The sequence below is a fragment of the Colletotrichum costaricense genome, assembly GCF_030867565.1.
Source record: "Colletotrichum costaricense strain IMI 309622 chromosome Unknown Scaffold_9.1, whole genome shotgun sequence".
Taxonomy (NCBI): Eukaryota; Fungi; Ascomycota; class Sordariomycetes; order Glomerellales; family Glomerellaceae; genus Colletotrichum; species Colletotrichum costaricense.
In genome coordinates this window covers 586,546-613,777 of record NW_026848238.1, presented here as the reverse complement: position 1 = coordinate 613,777, position 27,232 = coordinate 586,546, and the positions used below count along the sequence as shown (strand labels likewise).

At 51.1% G+C, this 27,232-nt stretch overlaps 13 protein-coding genes across 13 annotated transcripts; 8 read left to right on the top strand and 5 right to left on the bottom strand.

Moving 5' to 3' along the window:
* Nucleotides 1-548: 548 nt before the first annotated feature.
* On the top strand, nucleotides 549-1,896 carry CCOS01_09030 (uncharacterized protein; the record flags this gene model as incomplete). Its single annotated transcript, XM_060457190.1, has 5 exons — nucleotides 549-701; nucleotides 762-1,131; nucleotides 1,184-1,301; nucleotides 1,356-1,420; nucleotides 1,481-1,896. 5 exons carry the CDS (start codon nucleotides 549-551, stop codon nucleotides 1,894-1,896), a joined length of 1,122 nt encoding a protein of 373 aa, XP_060311890.1.
* Nucleotides 1,897-2,329: 433 nt separating this feature from the next.
* On the bottom strand, nucleotides 2,330-2,859 carry CCOS01_09029 (uncharacterized protein; the record flags this gene model as incomplete). The annotated part of the gene is made up of 2 exons (XM_060457189.1): nucleotides 2,330-2,338; nucleotides 2,404-2,859. 2 exons carry the CDS (start codon nucleotides 2,857-2,859, stop codon nucleotides 2,330-2,332), a joined length of 465 nt encoding a protein of 154 aa, XP_060311889.1.
* Nucleotides 2,860-4,066: 1,207 nt separating this feature from the next.
* Nucleotides 4,067-4,969, top strand: CCOS01_09028 (uncharacterized protein; the record flags this gene model as incomplete). Its single annotated transcript, XM_060457188.1, has 1 exon — nucleotides 4,067-4,969. One exon carries the CDS (start codon nucleotides 4,067-4,069, stop codon nucleotides 4,967-4,969), a length of 903 nt encoding a protein of 300 aa, XP_060311888.1.
* A 246-nt stretch (nucleotides 4,970-5,215) lies between these two features.
* CCOS01_09027 (carboxymethylenebutenolidase) lies at nucleotides 5,216-6,661 on the bottom strand (the record flags this gene model as incomplete). Its single annotated transcript, XM_060457187.1, has 4 exons — nucleotides 5,216-5,561; nucleotides 5,619-5,788; nucleotides 5,855-6,282; nucleotides 6,337-6,661. The coding sequence occupies 4 exons, from the start codon at nucleotides 6,659-6,661 to the stop codon at nucleotides 5,216-5,218; spliced, it is 1,269 nt and encodes a 422-aa protein (XP_060311887.1).
* A 2,298-nt stretch (nucleotides 6,662-8,959) lies between these two features.
* Nucleotides 8,960-9,701, top strand: CCOS01_09026 (uncharacterized protein; the record flags this gene model as incomplete). The annotated part of the gene is made up of 2 exons (XM_060457186.1): nucleotides 8,960-9,141; nucleotides 9,194-9,701. 2 exons carry the CDS (start codon nucleotides 8,960-8,962, stop codon nucleotides 9,699-9,701), a joined length of 690 nt encoding a protein of 229 aa, XP_060311886.1.
* A 1,191-nt stretch (nucleotides 9,702-10,892) lies between these two features.
* On the top strand, nucleotides 10,893-11,105 carry CCOS01_09025 (uncharacterized protein; the record flags this gene model as incomplete). The annotated part of the gene is made up of 2 exons (XM_060457185.1): nucleotides 10,893-11,004; nucleotides 11,071-11,105. The coding sequence occupies 2 exons, from the start codon at nucleotides 10,893-10,895 to the stop codon at nucleotides 11,103-11,105; spliced, it is 147 nt and encodes a 48-aa protein (XP_060311885.1).
* A 2,841-nt stretch (nucleotides 11,106-13,946) lies between these two features.
* Nucleotides 13,947-14,400, top strand: CCOS01_09024 (uncharacterized protein; the record flags this gene model as incomplete). The annotated part of the gene is made up of 2 exons (XM_060457184.1): nucleotides 13,947-13,984; nucleotides 14,040-14,400. 2 exons carry the CDS (start codon nucleotides 13,947-13,949, stop codon nucleotides 14,398-14,400), a joined length of 399 nt encoding a protein of 132 aa, XP_060311884.1.
* A 100-nt stretch (nucleotides 14,401-14,500) lies between these two features.
* CCOS01_09023 (uncharacterized protein) lies at nucleotides 14,501-15,280 on the bottom strand (the record flags this gene model as incomplete). The annotated part of the gene is made up of 1 exon (XM_060457183.1): nucleotides 14,501-15,280. One exon carries the CDS (start codon nucleotides 15,278-15,280, stop codon nucleotides 14,501-14,503), a length of 780 nt encoding a protein of 259 aa, XP_060311883.1.
* Nucleotides 15,281-16,088: 808 nt separating this feature from the next.
* CCOS01_09022 (NmrA-like family protein) lies at nucleotides 16,089-17,030 on the bottom strand (the record flags this gene model as incomplete). Its single annotated transcript, XM_060457182.1, has 1 exon — nucleotides 16,089-17,030. One exon carries the CDS (start codon nucleotides 17,028-17,030, stop codon nucleotides 16,089-16,091), a length of 942 nt encoding a protein of 313 aa, XP_060311882.1.
* A 1,702-nt stretch (nucleotides 17,031-18,732) lies between these two features.
* On the top strand, nucleotides 18,733-19,239 carry CCOS01_09021 (uncharacterized protein; the record flags this gene model as incomplete). Its single annotated transcript, XM_060457181.1, has 2 exons — nucleotides 18,733-18,845; nucleotides 18,957-19,239. 2 exons carry the CDS (start codon nucleotides 18,733-18,735, stop codon nucleotides 19,237-19,239), a joined length of 396 nt encoding a protein of 131 aa, XP_060311881.1.
* A 2,071-nt stretch (nucleotides 19,240-21,310) lies between these two features.
* CCOS01_09020 (uncharacterized protein) lies at nucleotides 21,311-21,874 on the bottom strand (the record flags this gene model as incomplete). The annotated part of the gene is made up of 1 exon (XM_060457180.1): nucleotides 21,311-21,874. The coding sequence occupies one exon, from the start codon at nucleotides 21,872-21,874 to the stop codon at nucleotides 21,311-21,313; it is 564 nt and encodes a 187-aa protein (XP_060311880.1).
* Nucleotides 21,875-22,613: 739 nt separating this feature from the next.
* On the top strand, nucleotides 22,614-24,561 carry CCOS01_09019 (uncharacterized protein; the record flags this gene model as incomplete). The annotated part of the gene is made up of 2 exons (XM_060457179.1): nucleotides 22,614-23,189; nucleotides 23,251-24,561. Coding segments are annotated over 2 exons (1,887 nt in total), but the record flags the coding sequence as incomplete, so codon positions are not given.
* Nucleotides 24,562-25,997: 1,436 nt separating this feature from the next.
* Nucleotides 25,998-27,015, top strand: CCOS01_09018 (uncharacterized protein; the record flags this gene model as incomplete). The annotated part of the gene is made up of 2 exons (XM_060457178.1): nucleotides 25,998-26,479; nucleotides 26,547-27,015. The coding sequence occupies 2 exons, from the start codon at nucleotides 25,998-26,000 to the stop codon at nucleotides 27,013-27,015; spliced, it is 951 nt and encodes a 316-aa protein (XP_060311878.1).
* Nucleotides 27,016-27,232: the final 217 nt, after the last annotated feature.

Below are 27,232 nucleotides of genomic sequence, written 5' to 3'. Positions count from 1 at the left end.
CACTCCCAGCTAGATGGCTCCGCTTTCCTGACACAAACAGCGCTGTCGAGACTGGACGCAACGACGAGATCTTCTTCCATTCTTCTAGAAGGCCATCAATCTGCCCCGGGTTCACCATCTGAAACTAGGGAGAACCCTACAGCGCGCCAACACCTTTGCGTGATCATCGTCTCATCCTTACAAGTCGATCGTCGGCACCTGCATACTCGCAGGGAGCCCAGCCCTTTCCCCGTAGTGCCGGGTGCATTGGCTATCTGTAGGTAATGAACTAGGCTGAGAGGGTGGAGAGGACGTGTTGCGATGTCATATCTCAGTTGTCATCCCCCACACTCCGAGTGGATGCGCGTTTTATGTCCTTTCCTTTCTCAGCTTCTTTCTTGTGCCTCTTTAGTTTGTGATACCCGCTGCGAGTTGCGCGGCTGCTCTTTGATATTCTTTTTGCCTTTTCTCGACGTCATCAAACGCGCAACGGCTGGTCTGTGTCTTGAGCCTTCTTCGACATCCGAACATCGCTTGGGCGAAGGAAGTAACCCCTTTTGGCCGGTCAAATGGGTCGGCCGGAGGACTATGGCCAGACGATCAACGCGGTTATCTGGTCTCAGGTTGGAGCGTCGCTATTCTTTCTGTGCCTACGGTTATACTGCAAATTTAAGAAACGCAGTGGACTCTGGTGGGACGACCATGTTCTCATAGCATCTTGGGTTCGTTCAGTCTCTACGCCATATGTCAGGACCCTCTTACTGACGACAATATTGTGTTAGGTCACCTTGATGATTGCATCAGCATTAACAACGTGGAACGTGTCCCTCGGCTTCGGCAAACATGTGTACCAAATCAATCCAGTAAACTTCCCTCAGATCGGCTTGAACGGCAATGTCATCAGTACGATATCGATTACATCGGCGGTGTGGAGCAAAACATCCTTCGCGATGACTTTACTCCGAATCGAGGAGAAAGGGTGGACAAGAAACTTGATATGGGGTGCGATTATATCGATGAACGTCCTCATGGGCCTCAACGCTATGGCTGCTTGGGTGCAGTGTACCCCGATCGAAAAGTACTGGCTTCCCCAAACACCAGGAAAGTGCTGGAGTCCCAAGGTAGCAGCTTACTACGGGGTATTTGCTGCAGGTATGGCTTGACAACAGTTGCTCAAACAAATTCTTTTTCTAACACCTGACAGGATATTCTGCTCTGATGGACATACTGCTCGCCATGCTCCCATGGAAGTTAATATGGGGACTTCAAATGAAGATGAAAGAGAAGATTGGTGTCGGCATTGCCATGAGTATGGGACTATTGTAGGCCTAGTCCTTTGGGGTGTGTTAAACTGCTTCATCTAACTTGGCAACTAGCGCTGGCGGGACCTCGATTGTCAAGTGCACGACGATTCCTACTCTGCTTTCTGGAGACTTTACATGTAAGCAACAAGGTACCGAGAGGCGTCGATACAAGAGACTAGACTGACTTTCTCTTGAAGATGACGGTAGCGACCTCGTCATTTGGGGAACCGTGGAATCAGGTGTAACGATCATGGCGGCCTCCATACCTGTTCTCCGTGTCCTCATCCGCGACGTTGCAAGTACTGCTCGCAAGTACTACGGCAACTCAGCCACCCGTACCAATGGGTCTCGATTCGGCGGAGGCCTCACGCGTACCAACACAGTAACTGTAACAACTTCGACAACACGAAAGGGTTCTATTAGGAGGAAATGGGACAAGCTCGCCGATGATCGGAGCGATAAAAGCATACTTGGGGTCGAGTCGGAACCCGGGTTTGGCAAGATCGTCAGGACAAACGAGATCGTTGTGCAGTATGATACGAGGAGCGATGTTGAAGGGCATAATGGGAGCTACGAGATGGACCAGATGGATCGTATGAACCGCATGGTATAATAAACTTATGATGAGCATATCACCGCTATTACTAACCCATTAGGGGTACTTGATGCGTTTCTATCGTTGCCTTATTGACTGGGGAAGCAACTCGACCCAGCGCTATCTGCGGCCAGCCTGACGGTCATCGGTTGTGAAAGGCTCCAGATAACAGCGAAGCCTCACTAGGCTTTCAGATGCTTCTATTTGAGCCGTATAACCCCTTTGCCCTCGCGAAGATTGTGTCCGTAGTTTTGTGGACTGTTCTTCTGCTGTTCGCCTGTGAACTTTCCCAACTTTTACACAATAATAGTTATTCGAGCCCGTCACAGCTGAGCGTCCAGCTTCCAGCCACACGCAGCGTTGGATTCTCTTACATGTTCCTTAGTCCATTAATGAAAGAACTTCATCTTCTAGCGTGCTGCAAAGATCTTCCACCCGGACCTGGGTCAGCTTAAGAATACTGACCGGATCGGGGTCAGCTTCAATCCATCTTCGAAGCAAACCCCGAATCATCGCTGATCCTACAACCTTCTTCAAATACGGATCAGTCATCTTGGCTCGGCGCCTGGCCGCTTCTGGTACGTCCTTTGCGGAGATAGGCGCCGGAAGAAAACCCAAATCGTAGATCTCGCGAGCCACATCTTCTTGTTTGAAAATATCATGGTCCATGAAACCAACTAGTTTTGGGATGATTTGTTGGAGGATATCTTTTGACTCGGGAACGATATAGTATAGGGCTAGCCGATCCATAGGGGTAATGGCAGTAGGAAGACTGAAAGGTTGTCGAGCAATATATTCTCTGATGTCCATGTAGCTGCAAGTGACCATGTTGGACCATTCGACATCTTCGATCGCAAACCATGCTGACTTTTCCTTGCCAATGGTATTGGAAATCCAGGTGAGTATGTAGAAAAACTCAACATGTGTTAAATCCTCGGGATTCTCCCAGGAATCTACCAATGCGTTTGAGATCTTCTTCATGATCTTCGAACTGAGGCCATATGCTAACTTGTGTCTGGAGTAAGGATGTGTATATTTACGCTTGAACACCAGCGTTAGCTAAGTACTCCTTGACATGGATGTTTTGGAAGAACCACGGATTCCTCAGCATAACTTGTGGTGAGTAGAGATCAGGTAGTTCAGGTGTGGAAGGGGTCGGAGGGGTGTACTTGCCGTGATTTCATTCAAAGCTCTTTCGGCATTTTCCTCAGATAGAATTATCTTTTTGGTGATGATCTTCTTGACCAAGGTCCATATTGCAATCCAATATTGGTTCATTTCTCGACCGTTCCAAAGACTTTGCAGTTCTTCGAGGCTCGTTTTGATTCTTGCTGCATCTGTTCGTAGGGTTTCGGCGGTTTTGGCGCGAGAGAAAGATGGTTGAAATGCTCGCAGCGCTTCATCAATCGAGTCCCGGATTGCCTCGAGCTCTGGGCGTAGCTCCTCTGAAGTTTCGTAATAGGTCGGCATGCTACAGATGCATATGATCGCTTCGATCGCCGGTATAAGACACACGAGAGGTAAATCGCCGTATTGGTAGTAAAAGTCCCAAACATCTGCAATTGAAACCCGAAGGGAGTTTGAAGAAGTTTTCGAAACAATGACTTGAAAGCGAGAAGATTGGAGAGATTCAGGATTCAATTATGCGGTGGGGGGAGGGGGAGGGGCAGATATCACCACGCGCCAGTGTAGGGGGGAAGCTATCGCGGCCGTTGGGGTATCATGAAGCCGATAGGTCCTCTTCACGAAAGCGACGTTAGACCCTGATAACTACGAAACCCTGATGGAGTGGCGTTGCGCCAAAGATGGCATTAGATAAGTACGCAATATTGTCACTCCGGCAGAAACCAAACAATCCATGGTACCATCATATCCAAAAGTGGATGGCATCAAAAACAGGTTCACAAGCGCTGTCAAAGGGTGTTCATGGTTCCACAAATCCAGGACAGACTCAATTTGATTATTTAAGCAAAAGTCTCAACGGCCTAGGCCGCAGAAGTTGATGTAGCCTCAAAGTCAAGGTCTCCAGAAGGGAGCCAAGTTTCGGAGAAAGCTCAGTAGCTAAGGCACATATATGTACCAAGTCTGCATACCTCCCCAAGTAGTACAAACTTTGGTTCGAGAAAGCCCATCAGATTCAGAACACGTCAGCTTCCTTCACACAGAAACCACACCAAGAAGATACAAGATGATGCTCGAAGCCTTTTCCCTCATCGATTTGTCTAGTGAAGATACGATGCTAGTGTCAGAATACTACGAGGCGGTGGCGAGACTGAACGAACTTGTCGAAGTTGAATGCGACCAAGTGCACTTGCATTTCACTTGCACATTCAACGGCCGCGAGGACGAACAGACCTTGACAACATGCTCTTCATGCCGCGAAAGAGTCGTAGAAATGTCCAGACTTTTTGTTGAACTCTGGCCTGGAGACTGGTATAGCGGACATGGCGCTTACATTCAGGACTCCCTCCTTGACACAATCGAGTCGGAAAAGGCCTCAACTGACGGCATGGACATTGCTTCCATGATCAAATTCCGCTTGAAATATAGCGACTTGGCCGACAGTATCATCAAAGACCTTAGTCTTCCAGTGCCCAGCAATAAGCCATGCGGGGTATGGAGCAAAGCCGAGTGGGAAAAGGAGCGCCGCAAAAGAGACGACGAATCCGTTTTTGACAGATCTTGGGATCTCACCTGGAGGAAACTCATTGACGGTAATCTCATGCCGCAAGGAACTGTTAAACAGGGGCCCGAATTTATTCGCTTTGTACAATACCTGGTTGCAGCTGTGCGCCAGAGAGAGTTCACCACAAAGATATCGCATGACGAATACGACGAACTTATCGAGAAAATCATCCAACTCGTCAAAGATGCCAGAGCTTCTAATCCAGAGCTTGCATGCCATTATGCCGCAGTTCAACAGGCACGTGTTGAGAGAAAGGGACTTTGGAGGAATACTTGCTTGTTGAAGTTGCGGAAGAATTGCAAAATGGAATGCCGGGCTTGTGGTTTCGTCAAGCCTAAAGCACAAGCAGGAGAATCAAATACGTGCTTTCAAGGGCTGTGGATGAAGAACTGCCAGCCTTCGTAGATGTGGTCACCGCGTTTCTCTGTCTACGGTACAAGGCAATGGATCAAAAAGGTAGAAGGGTGAGCCTATCACATATTTAGATACCCCAAACAACAAATGAGCATGTATACCTTAGTCTCGCGTCGCAGGCAGGTATTCAACATGAGGATTACGGTACATCGGGTATGGTATTAAGCCCATAAAACTTCAACTACACATAATGGTAATACCTCATTGGACCAATCCTACAACAAGCATCATCCTCCGTTAATTTGCAACTGTTGCCACACCGTTTTCGGCTACAGCCGGAACCACTTTCTCTGGATTCACTCCTTCGCTGTTTGCGGGGCGAGTTGTGAACCTGAACATCTCGTTTGACGGAACAGAATTTCGTGCTCTCAACTTCATGGCTGTCTCCACGCCTGCAACGGGAACCTTGTACTGGAGATTACCCCCTGGAAAAGGGAGGTACTCCGGAAGGAGGCCCAATTGAGCCAAGGCTGTACCTTGATCCCAGCTTATATGCTCGTGATACAGGCGATCACCTCGGATGTTGACAACCGCAGCAAACGGGATTTCCGCGTACTTGTTGGTTGGCGGAACGCCTGGCAAGCTAGTCACTTTGTCAGTGCACGTCCTTACATCAAGTACCGAAAGTGCTTATACTTACAGCCAGTCAAGCTCCTGGTCGTGTGTGAACTTGAAAATGAATTCATCGACTACACGATCGATGCCAATGGTCCGACTAATAAGCTCCAATTCCGTGTCCGCTGAATTATTGAAGATGAAATTGTGACGATAAAAGTCAGTAAGCTTGCCGCGACCAACGCCACCGGTCAACTGAATAAGTAAACGTTAGAAAGTGTGTTCTTTTGTTTCGTTTTGCACGATCGGCTTTTCCCTTACCGTTGGGATGTGATTGACATATGGTTCCTGCACCATTGTGCTCATTGTGTGCTCCACAGATCTATCGGCGAACTCGTACCAAGTATGCTCGTCCCAGATAGCCTCCAAGTCGAAAATAGGGCTTTTCATTTCGCCTTTCAGCAAAGTCAGGTTGCGAGTGTATGAGAGCATATCCATGTTGTAGTCGAAGTGCGGCTGGAACGGTGTCGCGAATTTGAAGGATTTGGCTGCTGGGTAAAAGTATTCTGTTCGACCCTTTGACCGCAAGGGCTGCCCTTCGGATTTTCCAGCAAAGTGATAGACTGAGGGTGAAATGCTACTAGAGATCGAAGACCTCTCTGAGGTATCTGCGTACACCACGGTACTCACGATCTCTGGGAATTCAGATAGAATCGGCGCAACTGTATTCCACATTTCTGGCTCGTATGCTGGTGCATCTCACTTAGCGATGTACAAAATCCGTAACGGAGACTGCAACTTACCAACAAGACCTACCACGTTTTTTGGGTCGCATTTATCACTGTTGCGGAATGTTTGGATGGCAAGATCTAGAGTCTCGCGTGCACCGCTCTCGAACGCTGTTGGCTGAATGGCAATGACCGTGTACCCCTCCTCAGCCCATTTCAGGGGCAGTGCGGGGACGCCTTCCTCAATTGCTAGCGCATTGTCGACTGAAGGGACAAGAAGAATGAGTCCTGGCCCAACCCCTCGGCGAGAAAGAGGTGACAGTGTTGAAATACCGCTTCCAATCGTCTGCAATTCGGACTGGGGAAGGGGAGCTGGGGGTTTGCTGATGTCTGCGTACATAGTGGCGTCGCGGTATACTCTTCTTTATCGGCGTGATTTCAAGTTTGGGGCACTTTCGGTGGACTGGGAAAGTTTGAGAACTTATAGCATGAGACACTTTACATTAAGATAGCAACTCATACTAAGTGCACCACACGGCACGGGATGAGCTCCGGCCGAGTCATTATAAGCTAGTGCTCATATCATGACAGTATTCCGAGTTTCTATTCTAACTGCTGACTAGATAGAGCATTCGATTGGTTAGTGAAGGCGGAACTTCCGTACAGAAGTAGATCTCGGACTTACGGACCTACGGACTTACGTGTTGCTCAAGGATAAGTGTGCGGGCCGAGCACCGCTCACATTCATGGGGTCTCACTTTGCCCTACCAATTGGCCGCTGATTGTAATTGACAATCTGGGGAATTACTTTGATAAGCCTATCTCAACTCCAATGATGTTTACGTTGCTTATCTGCTTACTCAATGACGGGGCCTCGTGGGTTTGAGAAGCAGTGCGACCTTTCGTAGCATGATCGAAACATGCTGATTTACAACCCGATGAAATCGCTCCATGTCCATCGGATGTGAATTGGCGGCAATTGCACCTTGCATCGTCGGCCCGCAACCTGCATTCAGTGCCGCCTCTTCGGTAGACCCGCAACTTTCGGCCGCCGTATACAAGGCACCGCACTACACAAACTCCACGCCATGCCCCGGCCGCCGGTACGCCCCGAAGACCGAAAAAGGTCCACCAGGGCCTGCACGGCGTGCCGAGCGACCAAGAAGCGATGCGACGCAGCCCAGCCATGTCGACCATGCGTCAAACGCGGGGTAGGCTCGTCCTGCACCTATTCTCAACATGTCAGGGCTCGTCGCGCACCGCCGAATCAATCTTCGGCCGCTTCAGGGACTCGGCAGCGTGATCAGGTGTCCCCCTTACTCTATCAACGGCAAGAATCATCTTTGCAAGATGAGAACGAGACCGCAGCCTCGTCAACGTCCGGCAAGACGGTTACGCCGCCTGGTCCGCGCCCGGTGATGATGTACACCTGTAGTGGAGAAAAAGGTACGATTTCCATATCGAGCGCCGCTTCAGCGACGATATTGAGGCGTCCTTAGGCGTTCCACACTGAGCTAACAGTTCGAAATCCAAAGTATTCGTCGGAAATGCCTCAGCCATTGCGTTCTTACAATACCTGCGAGGAAGCTTGCGTATCCTTGGTCCAGGGTTCACGATTAGTCAGGGATGTCACCGCATGTTCGAGGCACAAGTTCCTGTGCAGCAGACCGATGACTTCTCAGATGACATTGAAAACGCTGAGAGAAAAACCCTGGTTCAACGCTACCTTGACGCCGTGAGTGGAAGCTCTCATGACTTGTTTAACTGAGTGTGGAGTTGACGAAGCCGCAGTCTAGTGGACTCCTTGATTTGTTCGATGAATCAGATATCGAAGAACTTATCATTCTGGCCCAGGAACCGTGTACGGAGTCTCAAAGGTCCAACTCTACTTTCAATTCAGGGAGGCTTCTGTGCCTCTACATGATGGTTGCGATTGGTGCCCAATGTCGTGGTCAGATAGGAGATGCACCCAAAGCCTTTCGTTACTTCTCAGAAGCACGTAAGCTGTCGTTCGAAGGAATGTTGAGCGATCCCACACTGAACACCGCTCGCGGCTTTGTGTTAATGGCCTTCTATATGTTTGGCGCTTGTCGTCGCAACTCTGCGTTTATGTACCTTGGGGTTGCCACAAAGGCGGCGTCGGTTATGGGCTTGCACATGGCAGAGCAGTTTCAGTCTCTTTCGGAGAGCGAGCGAAGTCTGAGGTACGATATTATTCCCTTCATGTCTCTTAACTTCCCTTTCATCCATACAAAGAATCAAATTAGAAGCTGACGTACCACCAAGGTCTCGGGTCGATAAGAGCATACGACTTTTTGACGTTGTGTGTAGCTCAATCCTCGGAAGACCAACAAGTGTAGCACCTTGCCGACTGAGACGAAGCGCAAAGCTTCATGAGAACCGACATCGAAATCTGTCAGTAGACGCGGCATGCACATTTGCCACAATTCTGAACAGGATCGTCGACACTCTAACCGAAGAATCTGAGTTGGGCATGATCAGAGCACAACAATTCCTCGATGAAATTAGACATTGGAGTAAGGACCTGCCAACAGCTTTGCGCCAACGTCCAAAGAGAGGAACCGCCCAATCTCATCATTCTCAAAACCGAGAGATAGCTATTGGAAATATCCACGTCGCATGTACCTACTACTTTGGCATTATCCTGACAACTCGCGAGTTTTTAATCCACCATATCATGCCGCGAATCAACAAAGACACGTCACTCATGGACGACCACGATGATGAAGGAGGGGGAGAAGATGAGAAGAGTGTTGCTGAACTATCTGATGCCTGTGTGGATGCTGCTGTGTTCATGGCCGAGATGTGTGCTGACGCTCTGGACTCGCGCACAATCATGGGCAACATGTGCATACTGAAGTAAGCCCTTTTGATCTTGTCCAAATATGCGTGGTACTAATGTTTGGTTCAGGGCTTGGTTATTTGCCGCCGGTCTTGTCCTTGGCTTCTCACTACTCGCCCCTGACGTACCCCAAAACCGTGGAAAGTCTTTCCATAGCGCGCTACGTGTTCTGGACTTTCTGGGTCATTTGAGTCCCCAAGCAGCACAATATCACCGGCTTCTCACAAGTTTTTCACAAGCCATCGACTCCTTCAAGACCAATTCGCCGGTCGAGCAACACCATGCGGGTGCCCCATACGTTGAAAGACTTTTATCATTCAATTTAGCGGAGAGTCCTGAGACTCATAGACAGGGAGAGACGTCGCAGCTGCGCGAAAGCATCGAGCACGGCAGAATTCCAGAACGATCTGAAAGAGCAGGTGATGCTATTGTAGACTTAGGTGATCGGCAAGACCTTTTGTCTTTTGACCCAACCGCATCTGGCGGGGAAGACTTGATGCTGAGTCTTCTTTGGGACGATGGCGATGTTGCCTTTGGAGAGTCAAGTGCTTTCGATATGTCAATGGGATACGGCTAAGCGCGGGCCAGTGGGTGTGTGAATGCTACATGTACCAAAATTAGCGAGTTGGCGGAAAACGAAGCCAGGTCTTCGCCTTGGGGGCATTGGACAACTTTGGACCACCAAACAAAGCAGACGTGGGAATACCCTATACAGATCTGAGTACTGAAATCTATATAATGGAATAGAGCTCCCGGCTATGTTGCTTTCCACGGTCGGGCACTACATGCATGCATCCGTGCACGTGTGAAAGCTCTGACGTCAAGTAACAAGGCATAGATACTCAGCCGGCGACTTCTTGACCAACCCAAGTTTACAAGCGTGGAAACCCTTGCACCTGCAAGAATGGCGATGAGACTTGCCCTCGCAATCGCGTTGAGATTGACGCGCCTCGTAGAATCTGACAGTGTTCGTAGCCGCCCACATCTGGATCTGAACTAAAGGTTAGAGTTCTGTCCTTGTTACAAGAAATGGTTTCGGACGGCTAAGTTCAAGTGATACTCTTGGGGAAGCTGATGGGTCCTTACATCAGGTGACAGGGAATCTCCATGCCAAGCGTGGTTTTGGAAGAGAAAAACTGCCCGTCTTTACCGGCGGACTTCTCCGGATCGCCGTAGAAGCCACAGTAATGCTGAGTTGAAGTCTGAAAGTTGCCATGGAATGAACACAGTCGATGCACCGTGACAATAATTCGTACCATAACATTTTGCCCATGCGAGCGCTGTCAAAGGTTTGAGTGATCCGATTTGATGTATACTTATGAGCTGTTCCTGCATCTTATGACATCGAGAGATTCTACGTAAGCCTGCCCCCCTCCTACGAGAGTTGCGAGGAAAAGTCTCCAGTTCCGAGCAGCGGCGGCACTGTATATAGAAAGATGAGTAGATATGAAGCATGTGTGGCTCATTCAACAGAATGTCAGATGCACCACTGTGTACAAAGTATGGAAGTCTTTGCCAAGTGGTTGGCGACCGCGAGTATCAAACGAGCTCAAACCTGAGGATTCTTATTACCTGACTCGTCAGCATTTGTTGGTTGCCTTTTGATTCCGTAAAATGAACTGTTACAGGCATAAATGCAGTCTGACCTCCTCGAACTACTCACAACATCTCGTCTTTCTATCCCATCATCAGAGCCAAACACCACAACTATATATTACTTCTGTACTCTTTACCGAGAACGTTGACCGTTTCAATCTAATCTACCACGATGCGTTTCCAGATCGTTTTCGCTATTCTAGCTACATACGCTGCATCCGCTATGGCGGGTGCTTGCGAGGACTGCCAGCGAACATGTCCTAGGCCCAGCGAGGCTGAGTGCAGTAAGCCATTTGCGACTCTATTTTTCGAAAAATGAACGAAATACTGACGTATCACTCGTTCTCTAGACACTCTTTGCGCTCCCATCTGCAACGCAAAATAAAGTAGACAGGCTTGGTGCTTCTTTTTACTCCAGCCTGACGGGCCACATCTACGTAGCAGGCAGCGATCATATTCTATGAGGGCAACCCGGGAGCCCTTCCCCAGTGTACTCCTCTTTTGAAAGGTTGGATTCAAATTTGACGATGATTTAGCTAGAGCTGAACAATGACAACTCGATTTTCCATCGCAACTAGACTGCGCCAGGCGAGTCAACTTCAACGCAGCGATTGTTATTTAACGTCTACTCTGAGCTCTTAGAGTGTGTAGCCTATGGGAAAGATTCGCTTCTGCAATATGTTCATACTCTCCGTGATGTTAGACCTTCGTCTCGCCCCTATTGCCAGCAGGAGTGTGATACGTGCGATTGCATGGATCCGCACGTGTTTGATACACATCAGGCCCTAGCCGATTATTTATTACTCCCGCATGGTTTAAAATACCGCATACAATGGAAGTCTATCATGGATATATGGTTGAGATTATCGGAAGTATTCGCCAAAGAGACGCAACTACGGGTATAGGAGTCATCTAGTGGAAAGTTATGGCCATTATTGCATATGATTGAGTCCAGTTCTAGAATGTACCTCGAGATCAAAGCCTTGAGAACTCTAGCTTTCAATCGCTCCTTTGACTTTGAATTTTATACAAGAATTCATGTGTCTTTATGGTATGGTAGTACGAGAGACGCTAAGCTGGTGTACGTTTATCATAAGCTTCGTACCTTAGTTTGGAAATAAAAGCTTCACAAATCCAGGTTTCTCACCTCTGTCAGTTAGGAAAAGCAGATTTTCGATTAACGTCGCTCTCACTGGCTCAATGAAAGTGTACATCTACAGGACACTCTCTCGTGTTGTCATTCTAGCCAATGTCCCATGTGTTGTCACTTACTAATAGGTAAAGCGAGGGTAAATTGCTAGACTTTGTGCCAGAACTTAGACAAACGGATCAGTCGACTTTGAAGTCAACGCACTTGACAAGAGGCGAACAATGTCTACACGGATCATGTTACTTTTGTGCCGTGATATGGACTAGTCGTCTGCCGGCGCAGATTCCATCACCACTCCATTTAGTTGCAGGGCTGGTTCGGCCCTTTTCAAGGCTAAATCCTTAAAGGTTTTAGGTAGTTGAACCCTGCACCACAACGGCGTGGTGATGGGTAGGTATATCCTAGACCATATGCAAGCCTTTGAGCTGTTTCCGAGCTTCAACTACAGAGATCATAACAGCTTGCGAGTGTCAACTCAAGTCTACGCTGAGACGAACGCCTTGAATGCAGCTTCTCAGGTTAAGTTAAGGTACCACAAGTGACAGTCATGTTGAACATGTACGCAAGTGCAATGAATTGCGTGGTTTCCATGCTGGAAAGTGTCAAATGTTCATATTCTGAACAAGCAAGCACTCCCATGATCAATTAGTACAAGTCGTGGTATTCAACATTATCAAGGACAAGAGGTTAGGTAAACTATAGATCTTAGCCATGGCCAGTAACTGATCAGATCGCTTCTTGAGACTATGATATGTGCCTTTCGCAGGTGCCCCCAAGACTAGAAATGCGTTACAACAAAGAACTATCTCCACACCCCCGAAACTGTGATTTTCATTTTACTCATACTCCCACTTGTATGAGAATGATGACACTCCAGAATAATGTATCTAGTAATCATCATTCCATGATAGTTCTCCAGAGTTTCTGGACGAGGCGTTCTTACTTTTTCTTTCATCCATTGAGAACTCATAATATGCTTATGTTGTAATCACTTAGTCTTGGAGACCTTATCAGTAATCCTGGAAACCTTAGTGCTTCGAGGAGTAATTGATCGCTCAAAGTTAGCTAGGTGTTTCATGATGGGCTTTGACTACTTCTCGCAAAAAGGGTGATGTGCGGCTATGATTCAACTAATTGCAGAACCTCCATCTAGCTTTTGTTCTGATAGCTATTACTGGTTTTGAAAGGGCCACTTGGATTGTCTCGACGTGAGATCAGTCTGATGCATCCCGAGAATGACAGCTCCCCTAACTGACATTCATCGCTCAAAATCAGGTATGCGATTTGTTGATCTCGATGATGAAACCCCATGATCCCCTTGACGCGTCTTCTCGGCCGATGAACAGCATGCATCGAGCCGAAGAGGAGGTGCCCGTCGGCTCATAGTCCTCACTAACGGGTGTTTTTTTCTCGTGAGAGCTGAAGTAATTTCTTCTGCTCCTGTTTAAGAATTCGTCAGCGGGCAAGTTGCGACGGGCGAACGCGTTGCGCGCAGCCATGGTGGCCCCCTTATCATGAAACACGCGCAAGGATCTGGAACACCAACGGCTCCGTCTGACATTGACGAACACACGTCATCTGAACGTGGACGATCGTTTGGGAAAAAGTTATGCTTCCCTAATTTCCCCTTCCCTTTTTCTAGAATTAGCTGCAGGCCTGCAAGCCCCCTTCATCAACCCTTACCTGCGGGCTGCGGCTGGCAGGTTGATGAGGCGCGGCCAAAAAGATGAGACGACAAGCACACAGATAGATCCCCCATCGGCATTTCCGTCAGGCGCTACTGCCACAAGGAGGCCAACATCAGACGCTTGACAGCTGGAGAATTCGTGGAAGGCCGCGAGTCACGGATAGCCCGCCCACATTACGCTGTGTGGTTGCTACAGTGGTTCGTTGCATGTTGAGGTTGCCATGAGTTGTCGTTCGCGTGCGCCAAGGTGGCCTCGGGAGTTTGATCTTCGTACATAAAGGCTTATCACCACCAGTGCCAACGTACTCACGATACACAGAGTTTTCTTGACCGCAGCCAAACAATCGAGTCACTCTAGTACTGCATTCAACTCGAACGACTTTAACAAGATGAAGAACATTATTTCCTACATCATGATGGCGATCATGTAAGATCTCCCGCCAAACCCTTGAGGCCCGTCGATCCCCAGCTAACATCAATAGGTTCGTCATGGTACAAGCACAGCAGGGCGATATTCAATGCCGCTGCAGGACACACATCACCAACTCCGTGGTACAAACAGGCGGCCAAAAGCTATGCGGTCAAAAGGGCGGCATCCTCAGCAGCAACAGCCAGCTCTGCACCAACCTTTCCCAAAACTTCACCGACACAGACTGCCAGGCATTCGGCGACTCATTCTTTGCGACATGCGGTACGGCTCGTTCGCCAATCAAGAGAGGCATCTACAAGCGCGAAGTTACGCCGATGCAGACGAGACCCAAGAGAGGCTGGCAGTGGGGACGGGAGCCGGTTCACCTGCTCGTGTCCCGGCGTCCGATCCCCCAAAGGTTCTCCAAGAACTGAGATAAGCATTTGGGGCATCAACACATTTACTTTCAACAAGCATTTACGGCTCAATAAGCATTAGCGTCTCAATTATTACATGATTTGAATCTTCAAAGTACTAAAGCTCGTCCTTGATCTTGTCAAGTTCTTCCCGAAGCCTCTTCTCAAAAGTCTGTGCATCCCAATCGGCATCTTCCAGAACGTTGATTTCCTCGCCATGCATGCCGATGAGCTCAGACATTTGCATGTTGTTAAGATCCAGGTTCTGGTAGGCTGATTTCCAGGACGGCCCCGGCTGACGGCCCCATGTCGCGCCCCAGGTGATGATCTCCTCTGTTAACTGCACGATGATAGCATCCATGCTCTTCCAGCCACCCCTAGGGAGGCTGATACCTCTCTCTTGGCAAAATTTGGTGAATCTCTGGTTCGCTCTCCTCGAGATGCACAGGGTGCCCCAGTCGTGTCCCGCAACGATAGTTCCGCCGTCCTCGACACTCTTACGGTCGGCATAGAAGAAGAAGTGAGACTGAGATTCCAACGTGGTTTCTAGTTCAAGCTTCTTGTTCATAGGTAAGAGATCCTTTTCAACGGTACCATCTACATCCGAGGTCCAGTGCACGAGTTTCGGCCGGAGGTAGTCGTCTTCTTCGGCAACGCCTTCTTCCAGAGCCGAGATTGCAGATGTAAAAGCTTCCTCTTCTTCATTTGTGAGCTTTGTGAGCATGTAGACTGGGACGAAGTCGTATTCAATCGTGTCAGCCATATCTGCGGCAGCACTCTGTTGCTCTGCCGTTGTTTCCGAGGTTACTGGCGGGGCTTTTGTGAGTAGCGATTCGTGCTGACCCCTCGCGAGTAAGATGCCGGATGAGACTAGGAAGGAAAAGGCCAGTAGCCTCATATCGACTATGATGTACCGTCACAAGGTCTTGGAATGGCGCTGACCTCTAAAGAAATTGACAACGAGTGGCAAAAGGTCTCCGCGACCTTAAATACTATATATGAGCCTATTTTGCCTCCTTGGAGGATCGCGGAAGCAACTTGATGGCTGCCTAGACAAGGTAATGATCCTTCGTTGGACTTACGCCACAACAATGCACCACCTCTGGTGTTGATTTTGCTGGCGCTTCTTGTTAACCTGAATGAGAGCGGATGGGAACTTTGGATCTAGCTTCAAAGTCTCGGACCCAATTGCAATGCGCATATGATAGATGCAAACAACACAATCGGGTAGAATGTCTGTATCTGGCGAGGCTTAGAGACCCAGGATCAATAGAATGCGTCAATCCACTGAGAAGATCTTTTGTTCACGGATTTCATCCTTTGATGAGATTTCGAAATCCCTGAACACACTTGGAAACCCAGCCTGATAATGACTTCGGGTAGGTGACCATATCAAGCAAAGTTTGGCTTGTCTACTCCGACATCCCTGAGCCTTTTTCATTAACCAGTGCTCTTTCACATAAGGGTCTACAATCCGACTTCCCATCGATGGCGAAGACAGATACCTTTGCAAGCTGTCGCGATGCCTCCGCAGACTTCCATTCTGCTACTCAAGGCGACATCACAGTTGGATAACGAATATACTTGACAGCGGTCTGGAAACAAACTGGTTGCGTAACGTCGTTCGAGACACGTGTTAAGTACCTAAATTAAGTGTTGGCTTCCAGATCCATCATATCATATCGCTGCATTTCTTTCTCGAGATATCAAAGACCGCTCATCTCGTTCTTCCACCCACTACTCTCCTTCAGCCAAGCCTCAAAAGTCTGCAAACGTGGCTCCTCCTTCCGCAGAACTTGAATATCCGCCCCATAACCCTCAGTTCTAAAGAACTCAAACATCTTGCCTACATCGGCGATAGCCCAGAGCATGCCCTGACCAAAGATGGTGTACGTCTGCGGCATATCGCTGCCGACTACTCTCTTGAAAGTGTCTCTCGCCTGGGCGTAAGTGATACTGTCGCCTGCAAGCGACACAGCTCTCCGATCCCACTGCTCAGGATTCTCAACAGCCTTGGCCGCAAAGAGTCCGATATCCCGCACCGAGACGAGCTGCAAGCTCCGATCGGCGGGTAGCGTAGACCACATGGCCGCAAACACCTTGCCAAACATGCCCGGGTTGGTGTTATCCAAGAACGCCGCCGGGCGCAGGATGGTCCAGCGAAGCTTTCTGCCATTCTTCTCAAGCTCGTCTGCACGATCACGGAGATACACTTCTATGGCGTGCTTTTGCAAGAAGTGCGGTACATCGGTCGGGTTCACCCATGACTTATCCTCGCCACCACGGTCAACAGACGTCAGCACGATCTGCGAGGCTTCTCCCTTGTCGATGGCGGCATCAACCCAGGCCTTTCCGATGGCGTCCTCATTACCGATGGTAGTCACGATGAAGACTGTGTCGACGCGTGGGTGGGCTTCGAAGACTGGCGTCGGGGAGTCCTTGAGGTCTCCCTTGACGGGCGTGACAGTGACGCCCTTGGCCTTTGCCGTCTCGATGAGGGACTTGATCTTTGCGGACTCGTGGCTTCGTGTAAGGGCGAGGATCTCGAGGGTTGGTGAGCTGGATGGGAGGTCGAGGAGAGCGTCGACGACGGCAGCGCCTTGCTTGCCTGTTGCGCCTAGGACGAGGACCTTTTTGGTGGGAACCATGGTCGTATTGGGGATGGTTATGTAGAGCGAGGTCTAGTAGCTAATGCGGTCGAAGGATATGGACCGGTATCTCGCGGGTGTACAGTTTGGAGGCTATTTGATGGAGGTGGGAAAAGGTTACGTCTGGTGTGCGCGATGAAAGAAGAGCTTGGGGCCCTGAGTGTAGGGATGAGCTTCTGGCTTGTGATGTTCGAGGCCGGAATGGCGTCATGACCTTTAGCTGCGGCCGCTCGAGCATTTCCCCAACCTCAGGTCCGAGCTACATGGGCTGTGGTGATGTTCGAACCCATGCTAATAAGGCTCACTTACAAGTAGCGTTCCTTGAGCGAATCGAAACATCGAGACTAGACTAAACCCTATGCCACGACGCTGAATGTATACAAGGAATGGAGTTTCCACTTTTACTGAACCTGTTCGAGCATTCACCGCCAGACGTTATTATTTTCAACGGCATCATACCGTAACTGCAGCATGGGGATGGTTCGACCTGAGCCAACATAGCTGAATGCGGTTGGTATTCGCGGGGCAATTTTTCGCATTGAGACTCCCTGAGATCAGCAAACTTTCTTCCTCTTGAGCCCGAGCACGCCGCTTGTCTAGCGTGCGTTAAGCCAGCATACGAACCAAAACTTGCAGCTTTCGTAATGGTTTATGGCAGTGCATTCAAATGAAATATAAGTCATCTCTTCGAGATACATAATGTTGTGGTGTGAAGCTTTCACTGTACGAAGCAAGTGTTGTAATACCGGAGCAAATTCCGGAATCAGGATGCGCCCGGCCCGTGGTAATTCTACCGGCTAAGGTAGAGTAAGATGGAAAACGGGGCTCATGACGGGATTCCCTCGGAGCGCAGCCCGTTACACTTACCGTACTCATCTAGTTTATTAATCAATCACTTACTCACCAAGACAGTGATCAATTCAGAGGACATACTCACTGAGCAACCTGAAAGCAAGTATTGAGCGATAAAGACAAACGGCGGGGTCCTCTTCGTGGGGGAGGACGGATCCCTAGCCTGCGGCCTTCTAGATAGCCAGTCCTCAAAGAATTAAGGATACGGGTACGATATGCACTGACGTCCAATGTTCCAATCCCTTACCACAAATTGCACATTCACAACGACTTTTACCACTGTTTCTTCGGACCGGAACCGAGCGTTTCCTCGCGTGCCGCATCTGAGGTTGCCGCGAGCCTCGAGGGCGGCACGCCCGGAACCCATCGGAGATCCCCAACACTCTTCCTCCTAAGTCCGGCAACGAGGAGGGAAAACAGAGAACGAACATGGGTAGGTAGGATTGATATCACTCAACCGGGTCTGAATCAGAGATTATTATAGCCAAGTGAGCGAGTCGCATTGAGTTTCTTTGTCAAGGCGGGTTTCCTCGCGTGTAAAAGTCGGAGCACGAGGAGTGCGGCGCTCTACCAGGTGTCGACGTGACACGGCAACGAGACAGGACGCGACTCTGCACATTTCAGACGTTCTGATGAACGGATGACGCTGTCTGGCGGACAAGTGAGGAGTTAAAGGAGCCTCCCAAGCCCCGAATGCACACTACTGTATTTACTTGATTATTGTGCCGAGCTTGGTCTCAACAACTGCTAAGACTCACGATAGCTCGATTGAAGCATTCCACATACACAATTGATCGAAGCGAACCGCGACAAGTCAAAGTTGCCGAGACATTGATATCGGCCCGCAAGCATGTTCGGCCGCGTCCTCCTTACCCTCGACGGCATCATGCTGCTGTTTGGCGCATACATGGCCGATTGGAATGAGACGCACATCCATAATCCGCGGTGGCCGCCACATGCCAAGTGAGTGATCTTACCTTTCTGTGCGGGCAGGTCGCACGACAGAAAAAGTCGATGCCGTCAGCCTACATGTCTGCGTTCCGTTATCTGCGAAAGCTGACCACAACCACTCAGATTCCACAATGCGCAGACAATGACGCTCTCTTTGATCTTAGGCATGGCAACCCTCTTCTTCACGTGGCGAACCAACACGTCTGCCGAAATGGCGAAGGAGTCGTTCCGCATCGCGGGCTTCTTGGGGTCCATTTACTGGGTGACTGGATGGGCTTCGTTGCTGTACCCCGGCACCAGCGGGCTGGACCCGGAGCACGGCGGACCGGGGTTCCCGCAGAAGTACCCCTTCACCACGGCGATTGGGCTCGCCGTGACGGGCATGTATCTCGAGGGAGGCTTCTAAATTTGGGTTGCGTGATTGCCCGGCGATGACAATCGTACGGATACACGCGATGTGGAGTACACGACGGGCGAAGATTCAGTTCAGTCAACCACCACGGTGGCGACGGAAGGTGGAGGCATGGAGGGCATTGCGAAAATTGCTTAATTGGGTTCAAGCATTTGGTGATCCTCTATTTGAGTTGCGGGCAGGCCTGGTTAAGGGCGACGTGGACATCCAGGCTGAGTTAAGATGCTACTTAAGATTGTTAAGTGCCTAGGTTACGAATGCATTCATACTCAAAGACGCTGAGCCTCTCTTTTTATCCTACCATATCCCTCGGCTCATCCCCATCTGCCAGGTAAGTGGGACTCGCGAATCGCAATCAACCACCACGGCGGCGAGGACGGCCGCCCATTTTTCAAATTTAGAGCCGCGGGAAGTGGGCGGACCACGGCACGGCGCATGACCGAGCGGGCGGCGGAGGAAGAAGAAGAAGGGAGAGAACATGGGAAGTCCCCCGGCGGTGCAACGCGGCGCGTCCGAATTAGCTCACCTCGGAAGGAGGCCAAGCGAGAACGGAGGGGCTTCTGACCTTTCTCGAGGATTACGTGGAAGCCGTTTTGTTCTCGACCTCTTTTCAATTTCTCTAGATCAACGTTTGTTTCAAAGTTTGTGAACGATGTGGGCGGGCTTCGCGGAGCCTGTCACACAGGCGTATGGAACCCACCACCGCGGCCTCCTCCTTGTGTTTCCGCGAATCCGCCCATGTCTCTGAGGGGCGGGACGAGGATTGGGAATTTCTCGGAGACATCCAGAATGACGTGTGCTAAGATTCTTGGGGAACAGGGGTAAGGGAATTCCACTCCCCTTGTCTCTCCCCTTCTCCCCGTCGGGAATTTTGGCAGCATTGACTGGGCAATTGTTTTCATGGCCCATGGTCTCTCGTTGTTATGTGTGTGTTTTTGCAGCATCGCTCGGGTTCGCCCCATGGCCCGGCGGCCGGCACATAGCTCCAAGCCACGCAACACACAAGCGGTAAGCTTGAAGTGACATGGTAGCATTGAGATGGCCGAAGATGCCGTCCTCGGCGCCGCAACGACTTGAAGATGGGTGAATCTGACGGGAGGGGGAACTCTGAGAGAGACTGAACTGCAAGGTCTCGGCAGCGGCTATCCGGTTAGCTCGGGAACTGCTCAGGTGGCTGATCTTTCGCTGAAGTACAAACCGTTCATGTCACAGCCAAGTCGGTCAAGACATTTTCTTGGGGGAACACGAAGGCCGCGAGCGCGAACTATTCGCTGTGAGCCTAGGATATGCTCACAGAGTGTGTGAGAAAAAAGAAAACAACCTTGAATCTCCAAGGCTTGGGACTATGGATTACCATCCTTCCACCCTGCAGCACAACCGCTTTCCCCACTATACCTACTATCAATGATGGAGACACTGGCGTGATGCATTGCCAGATGAGTTGGGTTCGCCGCTGTCGCTGACTCTCCTCTGAGCTGATGATTGACACGGCTCGACCGCTGGCAGGGCTTTCGGGATGTGGAGAAAGGAAGTTTGCCATGACTCCTATGGACGTTCAAGGCACTGGTGCAAAATTCCACCCTCTGCCTGCATCAACCCGACTCTGCATGCCGTCAACTACCTGCAATTATCCCGAGCATGTTTGCCGCTAGAGGGCGAGGAGAGATGCCAGAAGCATACCCGGTCTCGGTCTCCAGAGCCGTCATGAGACCCCCCGAAACAGAGAAAACATCAACGGCCGAGACTTCTTCGGTGGGTATGGACAATGGACCATGGGGTTGCAAGACAGCAAGACTCAGAACTGGGGCGCCTAGTAGAGACGGCGGAGCGCCCAGAAATGTAATGGGCTGCGTAACCTGCAGAAATGCGACACCAACGCGGCAGCGGGTACAGCGGGGGGGATCAAACACGACGCAAGACGAACCAACATGCTATCCAGCCTCCTGGACGGATGCAGACACACGTCTGCAAGCCCCTGAGCTACCGTGACACCACGAGTCTCCAGGTCTGAAGCCGATATCCGTACAGAGTGTCTGTAGAGCCACTGCCTCTCACTATCTCCTCTCTATCGATAGTCTCTAATTCTTAAGTGTTGACTGCTAAGAATTATTATAGATGGAAATAGACTTATTGCCTTGATCCCCGCCGTCCAAGGGGGCGGACCGAGAAAAGGATAGGACCATGGTCCCAGAAAACCAAACCAAAAAAAAGCCTGAGCCACACACGCGCACTTCGCAAGCCCATAGAACCCCCATTCAGATGACGGTCTCCACTCGAGCTTACGACGACTGCACATCAAAGCAAGGATGACACAATCCCCAGCAACACCAAGAGCGGTGCGGCAACCGCAGTGACAAGCGCCGACTAACGTTGTGCGGTTTCTATGGCTCTCTTCCTCAGCTGGCCCTGCTCCTGTTTCGTTCGTTCTCAGCGCTCCCGCCGCTGCATTCCCAGGAAATGCGAGGATGAGGCAAAGTAAAAGAGGTGAAAGGACAGGCCTACCACGCCGATGTGCCCACTCCCCGCTCGCCTGAATGTCGAGTTGAGGTGGAAGCTGGGATGAACCGGGGATCATAGATGACAAGACCATCAGACCAAGCCGCCTTCCCGCCTTTCCCTCTCCAATCATTGGTGACGACGGTGAATGCCTCTTTACCCAGTTTCCATATCAAAGTACCGAGTGACATGGAGAATGTACGGTAGCCATACCCGGTAATAGTCGGTTAGTGACATTGAGAGCGCCCAGATGATTCAAGGCTGGGCCACATCCCGAGTGTTCCCTGGAAACCCGGAGGAAGGGCCCCCTTTTTTCCTACCAAGATTCCCATCGGTTTCTCCTGCAAGAGGGTCTGAGAGGTTGCTTTTTGAAGGGACGTCTTCCCATCTTCTTTTAGTGTGGTTATTGTTTCGTCCTTCCTCCTGTTGGATCCCTTTGACCTCTTGACACTTTTGTACCTGATCATCCCTCAGAGATACCTTTCCTCATTTTCTTTCTTGTTTCCACGGCTTTCATTATCTGTTTACGTAGAGCCTCCTCCGGTGGAATACTCAGGAATAGATCAACAGGCGAAAATCCGGCACACCATCCGTCCCCGACGTAACCATCCCGCCCGTCCGGTGTAGTGACCTCTTGGCGGTCAACCATTGACTTTTTCGCCTCTTCGACTGCCGGCTTGGCACGGTACCACGAGCAACAACGGTGTTCCATCTACACACCACACACACATACGAGCGCCTACTCCATCGGGAAGGACTGTGTAAACCACCATACTGAGGGATCACGAAATATTATCCAAAACATAAACGGCAACCGACATATTCCTCGTCATCATTGTTGCTAGTTGACACGCAGGGAAAATTAAGCAGCGACTACAGAGGGAACGACAGCAAAATTCGAACGAAGAAACGCCACGCGCCGGTCGCCCCGTCGACTCACCTTACCAACCGTGGCGCCTGGACTCATCCCAAAGATCATCGTCACCTTTGACGACGCAACTCAGTTCCCTCGACACACCTCGCACAGAATGTCAAAGGAGCTCCCCCGCCACGAACGGCGGCCTTCATCACCGGCGGCGTACAGCAGTAGCAGCAGCAGTAGCGCCTCCGGCAACCCGTTTGAGCAGTGCGACATGAGCTTGAAGATGCTCCTCGCCTTCATATCTACACGAGTCCTGCGCGGCGGCCCGCGGCTCATTGTCCAGCTTGTTCTTGCTTTTTGCGGGCTACTTCTTCTGGGCAAGTTTTTCACGTCGCCAACATCGACAGACACGATATTCGATTCAAGCTCAAGATGGAGCTGGTCGCCTTTCGGCAAGAGCGCAGAAGATGCTGGATTCGGACCTGGTGGTGTGAGAGTCGTTGCGTTTGGATCGCCTGATATCGCGACGCCGTCGAGCGGAAAGGGAGCCAAGAGCAAGGGATGGACTGAGGCCCTTTGTGAAGAGGTAGGTCTAATTTCTGTGTTCGTGTCGCTTTCAAATTACAGTTGACTAACATGACCTTAAGCTCCGATGCTCCTCTCACCAATCCTTCACTCCTTTGATCAGTCTCCCAGCGCAGGCTTTGACATCTAACCAACACTATCGCGATACCATTGAGAAAGTCCAGCGTGAAATCGAAGAGTACAAGGCGCCGGGCTTTAACTATGACTTTCTCCTCGACCAGTTCCCCATCGCCGATACAGTCGCCGACCTTGCCGCCCAGATCGACACGTTCCTCGCCCAACCCCAGACACGCGAGAACATCCCCAAGGAGACCATCTGGGTCTTCTCCTTCGGCACGTGGGATGTCTGGACCCTCGCCTCCCTGCCACGAGAGTTGGGCCAGGGTATAGTAGACCTTGCTGCTCGCGCCCTCTTCGCACAAGTTGAGCGCGTCTACCAAGCCGCTCTCGACAACGACTCTGTCGCCTTTTCGGACTTTTGGGCCTACCAAAACGCCTCGCTCATCGACAAGCTGAACAACATGGATCGGGAAGGCGGCGACATCGACGAGCGCGAGGTTGAAAACTTCCGCGTCGTCATCCCGGAGCTCTTCGACGTCTCCCTCACTCCCGGCTGGCACGCCCAGCGTCCGGCGCCGCCTAGCCCTCACACCAAGGCCGAACAGATGACTAATGCGGCGCACCTCACCGCGCGATGGAACTCGGAGATCAAGGGCCGCATGGACGAATGGATGCGCACCGCTGATCCTCAGCCTGAGAACCCCGAGGAGGAGAGAGGCAAGTTCGGCTACGTGCCCGCCAGCAAGCGCGCCACAGCCCACTACCGTCGTTCCCGTGCGGAACAGGGCCTCAAGGCCGCTCCCAAGGGCGAGGCTCTTCGCGTGCCATTCCCCCGCCGTGTGGCCGCTCAGATCGATACGGCCAGCTTCGTCCGCGAGGCGATTATCGAGAAGCAGATGCGAGAGTACGACCTCACAGACAGCACAGGCCGGGGTAACAGGACCGAGGATGGCGATAACCTCTTCTTCGCTGAGGCGTGGACGCCGTGTATTTGGGCAAAGACCTCAGAGACGGCTGAGGCTGCGAGCGGAGGGTACGCTGCGTGCGATAAGCCCGAGGAGTACCTCTTTCACTCGCCCTTCACGCTGAGTGAGCGAGCGATTGCGCATACGGCCAAGATCGTTGCCGGCGAGGCGAGAAGCAGGCTTGCTTTTGTTGATGTGGTCGAGGAGGCCAAGGAGGGAGAGACGGCGACGGCTAGGGTCAAGAGACATGAGCCGAGGAGCGAGTTGGGCCACTTCCAGCGTGTCCTGCGTCCGAATCTCGCGTCGCGCATCGTTGAGTCTGCGTGCCCGACGTTGGACGTCTGCTGAGTGGGTGTTTTCTTTTATCTCGTCATGAATAACCGCCCCATGAGGCCCTATCCACAGGATGAGGTACCCATCATGAGGGACAGGTTGATGATGTTTGTGTGTTTCGCAGCATTGGCATTGGCGTTTGGAGGGGATTGGGTTACAAGGTCAACCAAAGCATCATCGTGTCATCGACGGCCCCAGAAGAATTAGGACCAGACGGAGTTCAGGATTAAATCAGATACCGGGGGCCATCCCCACAGAGTCAGTCATAGGCAATGACATTTCCATTGAGTACATCCTAGGCGTCGAACCACACTGTTGATGAATTTTGATCCGCGCCTTTGGTAAGTCGTCTTAAGCCATTTCCTTTTTGAGATTGGGCGTAGGCCAGACGCCTCTTCAAAGACACCTTGAATACGATCTTCTCGAGCCTTCAAGCAGAGGGCCACGGAAACGAGTCTAGGGATGTTGATATACCCTTTACAAACGACCGGACGTCGAACGCCCAGTCGTCGCTCCCATTTCGCTTTATCAAATTGATCGACGTCGACTATCTCGGTACCTGCCGCAGTACCATCGCGCAATTCACCATCTTGGTAGTTAGCATCGCCGTGCGGGGAAGCCCAGGAGGGCGCCGTAGATCTCGCCAAGGACCTAGGGCAGACTCTCGCGGAGAGCAATTTAAACGGAGCGATGGGATGAGCGAACGAAAGCGCCCGATCTTGGCCCTCCATCTGGGACATCTGATGTCATTGCCTTCGATCGCAAGCTCGCCGACTCTGATGACATTGCTCAAAAGTTCCCACAACGCTCGCTCCCTTGGGGTCAATGGAAAAGAGTGAGATTATCGAATCCTTCAAACCACGACGCCAAGATGCTACCCGGGAATTCCCACCAATCCGCCGGCAACAGATGCCGCCTGACCACTCACCCATCTCACCCATCCTAACCCAACTCACCTCACCGACCATCGGCGGTCCGAGGCGCGCCGTGCAGGGCTGGCTACACGCAGAACAATCTTCCTTGCTTAGGATATGTTCCTGATCGTCGCCAGAGCTTGAATCATGCCAAGACTGCTTAAGCTCGCTGACCTGGTGCGGCACAGCACATTTGTCGCTGAATCTGGCAGTGGAATGACGAAATGTAACATGCCCTCTTTGCCCGACTTGTGTCTGCCTGGCCCTTGAAGACGCTAGCAAACAACCTAATGTGACGATAAACCTGGAGAGCAGTGCGGTAGACCGAGCTGACATGTCTCTGCCAAGAGAAAAATATGCAAGCCGCTGTCTTTGGCGCCTTCTCATTGCAACCCCCTTGGTGCTGTCAGCTTATAGTTAAAAGCGACTTCCCCTCAACCCGTTGTTAGCAAACCGCGTTCATAGTCGACTTTTGTTCAGCAGACACAGAACCCTAACAGAGAGTATAGTGTAACTCCGAATCCAGGCCAGCCCAACATGCCTCTCACCGAACTCTCACAACATGCAATCACAAACGTCGGGCCGCTGACAACAATATTCACTGCGCCTAGTTCATGCGCTACCTCATCCCCGGGCCTCTGGCTGGCCGCAGAATCCGTCTTGACAGACCGCGTCCAACCTTTCTTCCGTCAGAAATGTGAAGGTTCGGCATACGGCGAGTGTTTCCCCTCCGGCACCGTCTTCGATCAGATCCATTCAGCGGCCACTGCCACCGTTGACGCGGGCACCATTGCCTACTTCTCGCCCGCAAGCGTCTGTCCTGATCAGTACACGACAGCTGGTGTCGCTGCAAAGAATGCCGAGGGCACGATCAGCTCGTCTGGAGTCTTTGTCCCGCCTATCGTCAGCGTGCCGTTTGGGTCCGGGTACATGAGTGACAGGCTGGCGTATAACCCCATCGTCAACGTTCTTATGGAGGCTCTCGAAAGTAATGAGACTGCGGTCATTTGCTGTCCCGAGTAAGTTCAAGGTCGCGGCAACTTATAGCAGAGTTTTCCCAGAGGTTAACGAATATTATTGCATCAGCGGCTACACTGTGGGGTTCAACGGAGAGTGCTTCTCGCAAGTTCCAGAGTCTGCGTACGGCGCAATGACGGCGTGTCAGCGGCTCGTTGGCAATTTGACCATGGCGCAAGCGACCTTCACCTACAACAATACCGTCGTCTCCGGAGCTGTATACTCGTACACACCCACCAGCTACAACATTAGGACTAGCACGCGGACCTTTACCAATGCCCAGGCTGATGGTTGGATTCCGGTCGCTTCGAGACCCGCAGTGACAATGATTCATAACGCGGCTGCGCAGACCGGGACCAGCAGCGCAGGTGGAAGCGGCACGACGGCTGCTAGCGGGTCTTCGGCTCCGACGGGGACGGGGGCGTCTAGTGCGGCTCACGGCCTCCGAATGACGACTGCGGGGGGTAATGTAGGAATACGGGCGACGGTATGGGCTTTTGCCGCGCTTGCTGGTGTTGCCTTGGCGATGCCTCTGTGAGAGATGGTGCATGACAGTGTCGGGACCAAGATCTACCCAGATGATACCTCCTCAGGCTTTCTCACTTATGACCGAATACTTAATGATAAGTGATACCAAACAAACCCCTTCAAGTCTATTGGAAAACTTCTCGAGTTGAAGTTGGTCTTGGAAGTGTACCTAACTCACTTTCATCAGGGAATTTCTCTTGAGTCCATTAGCGCTGCTTCTATTATCG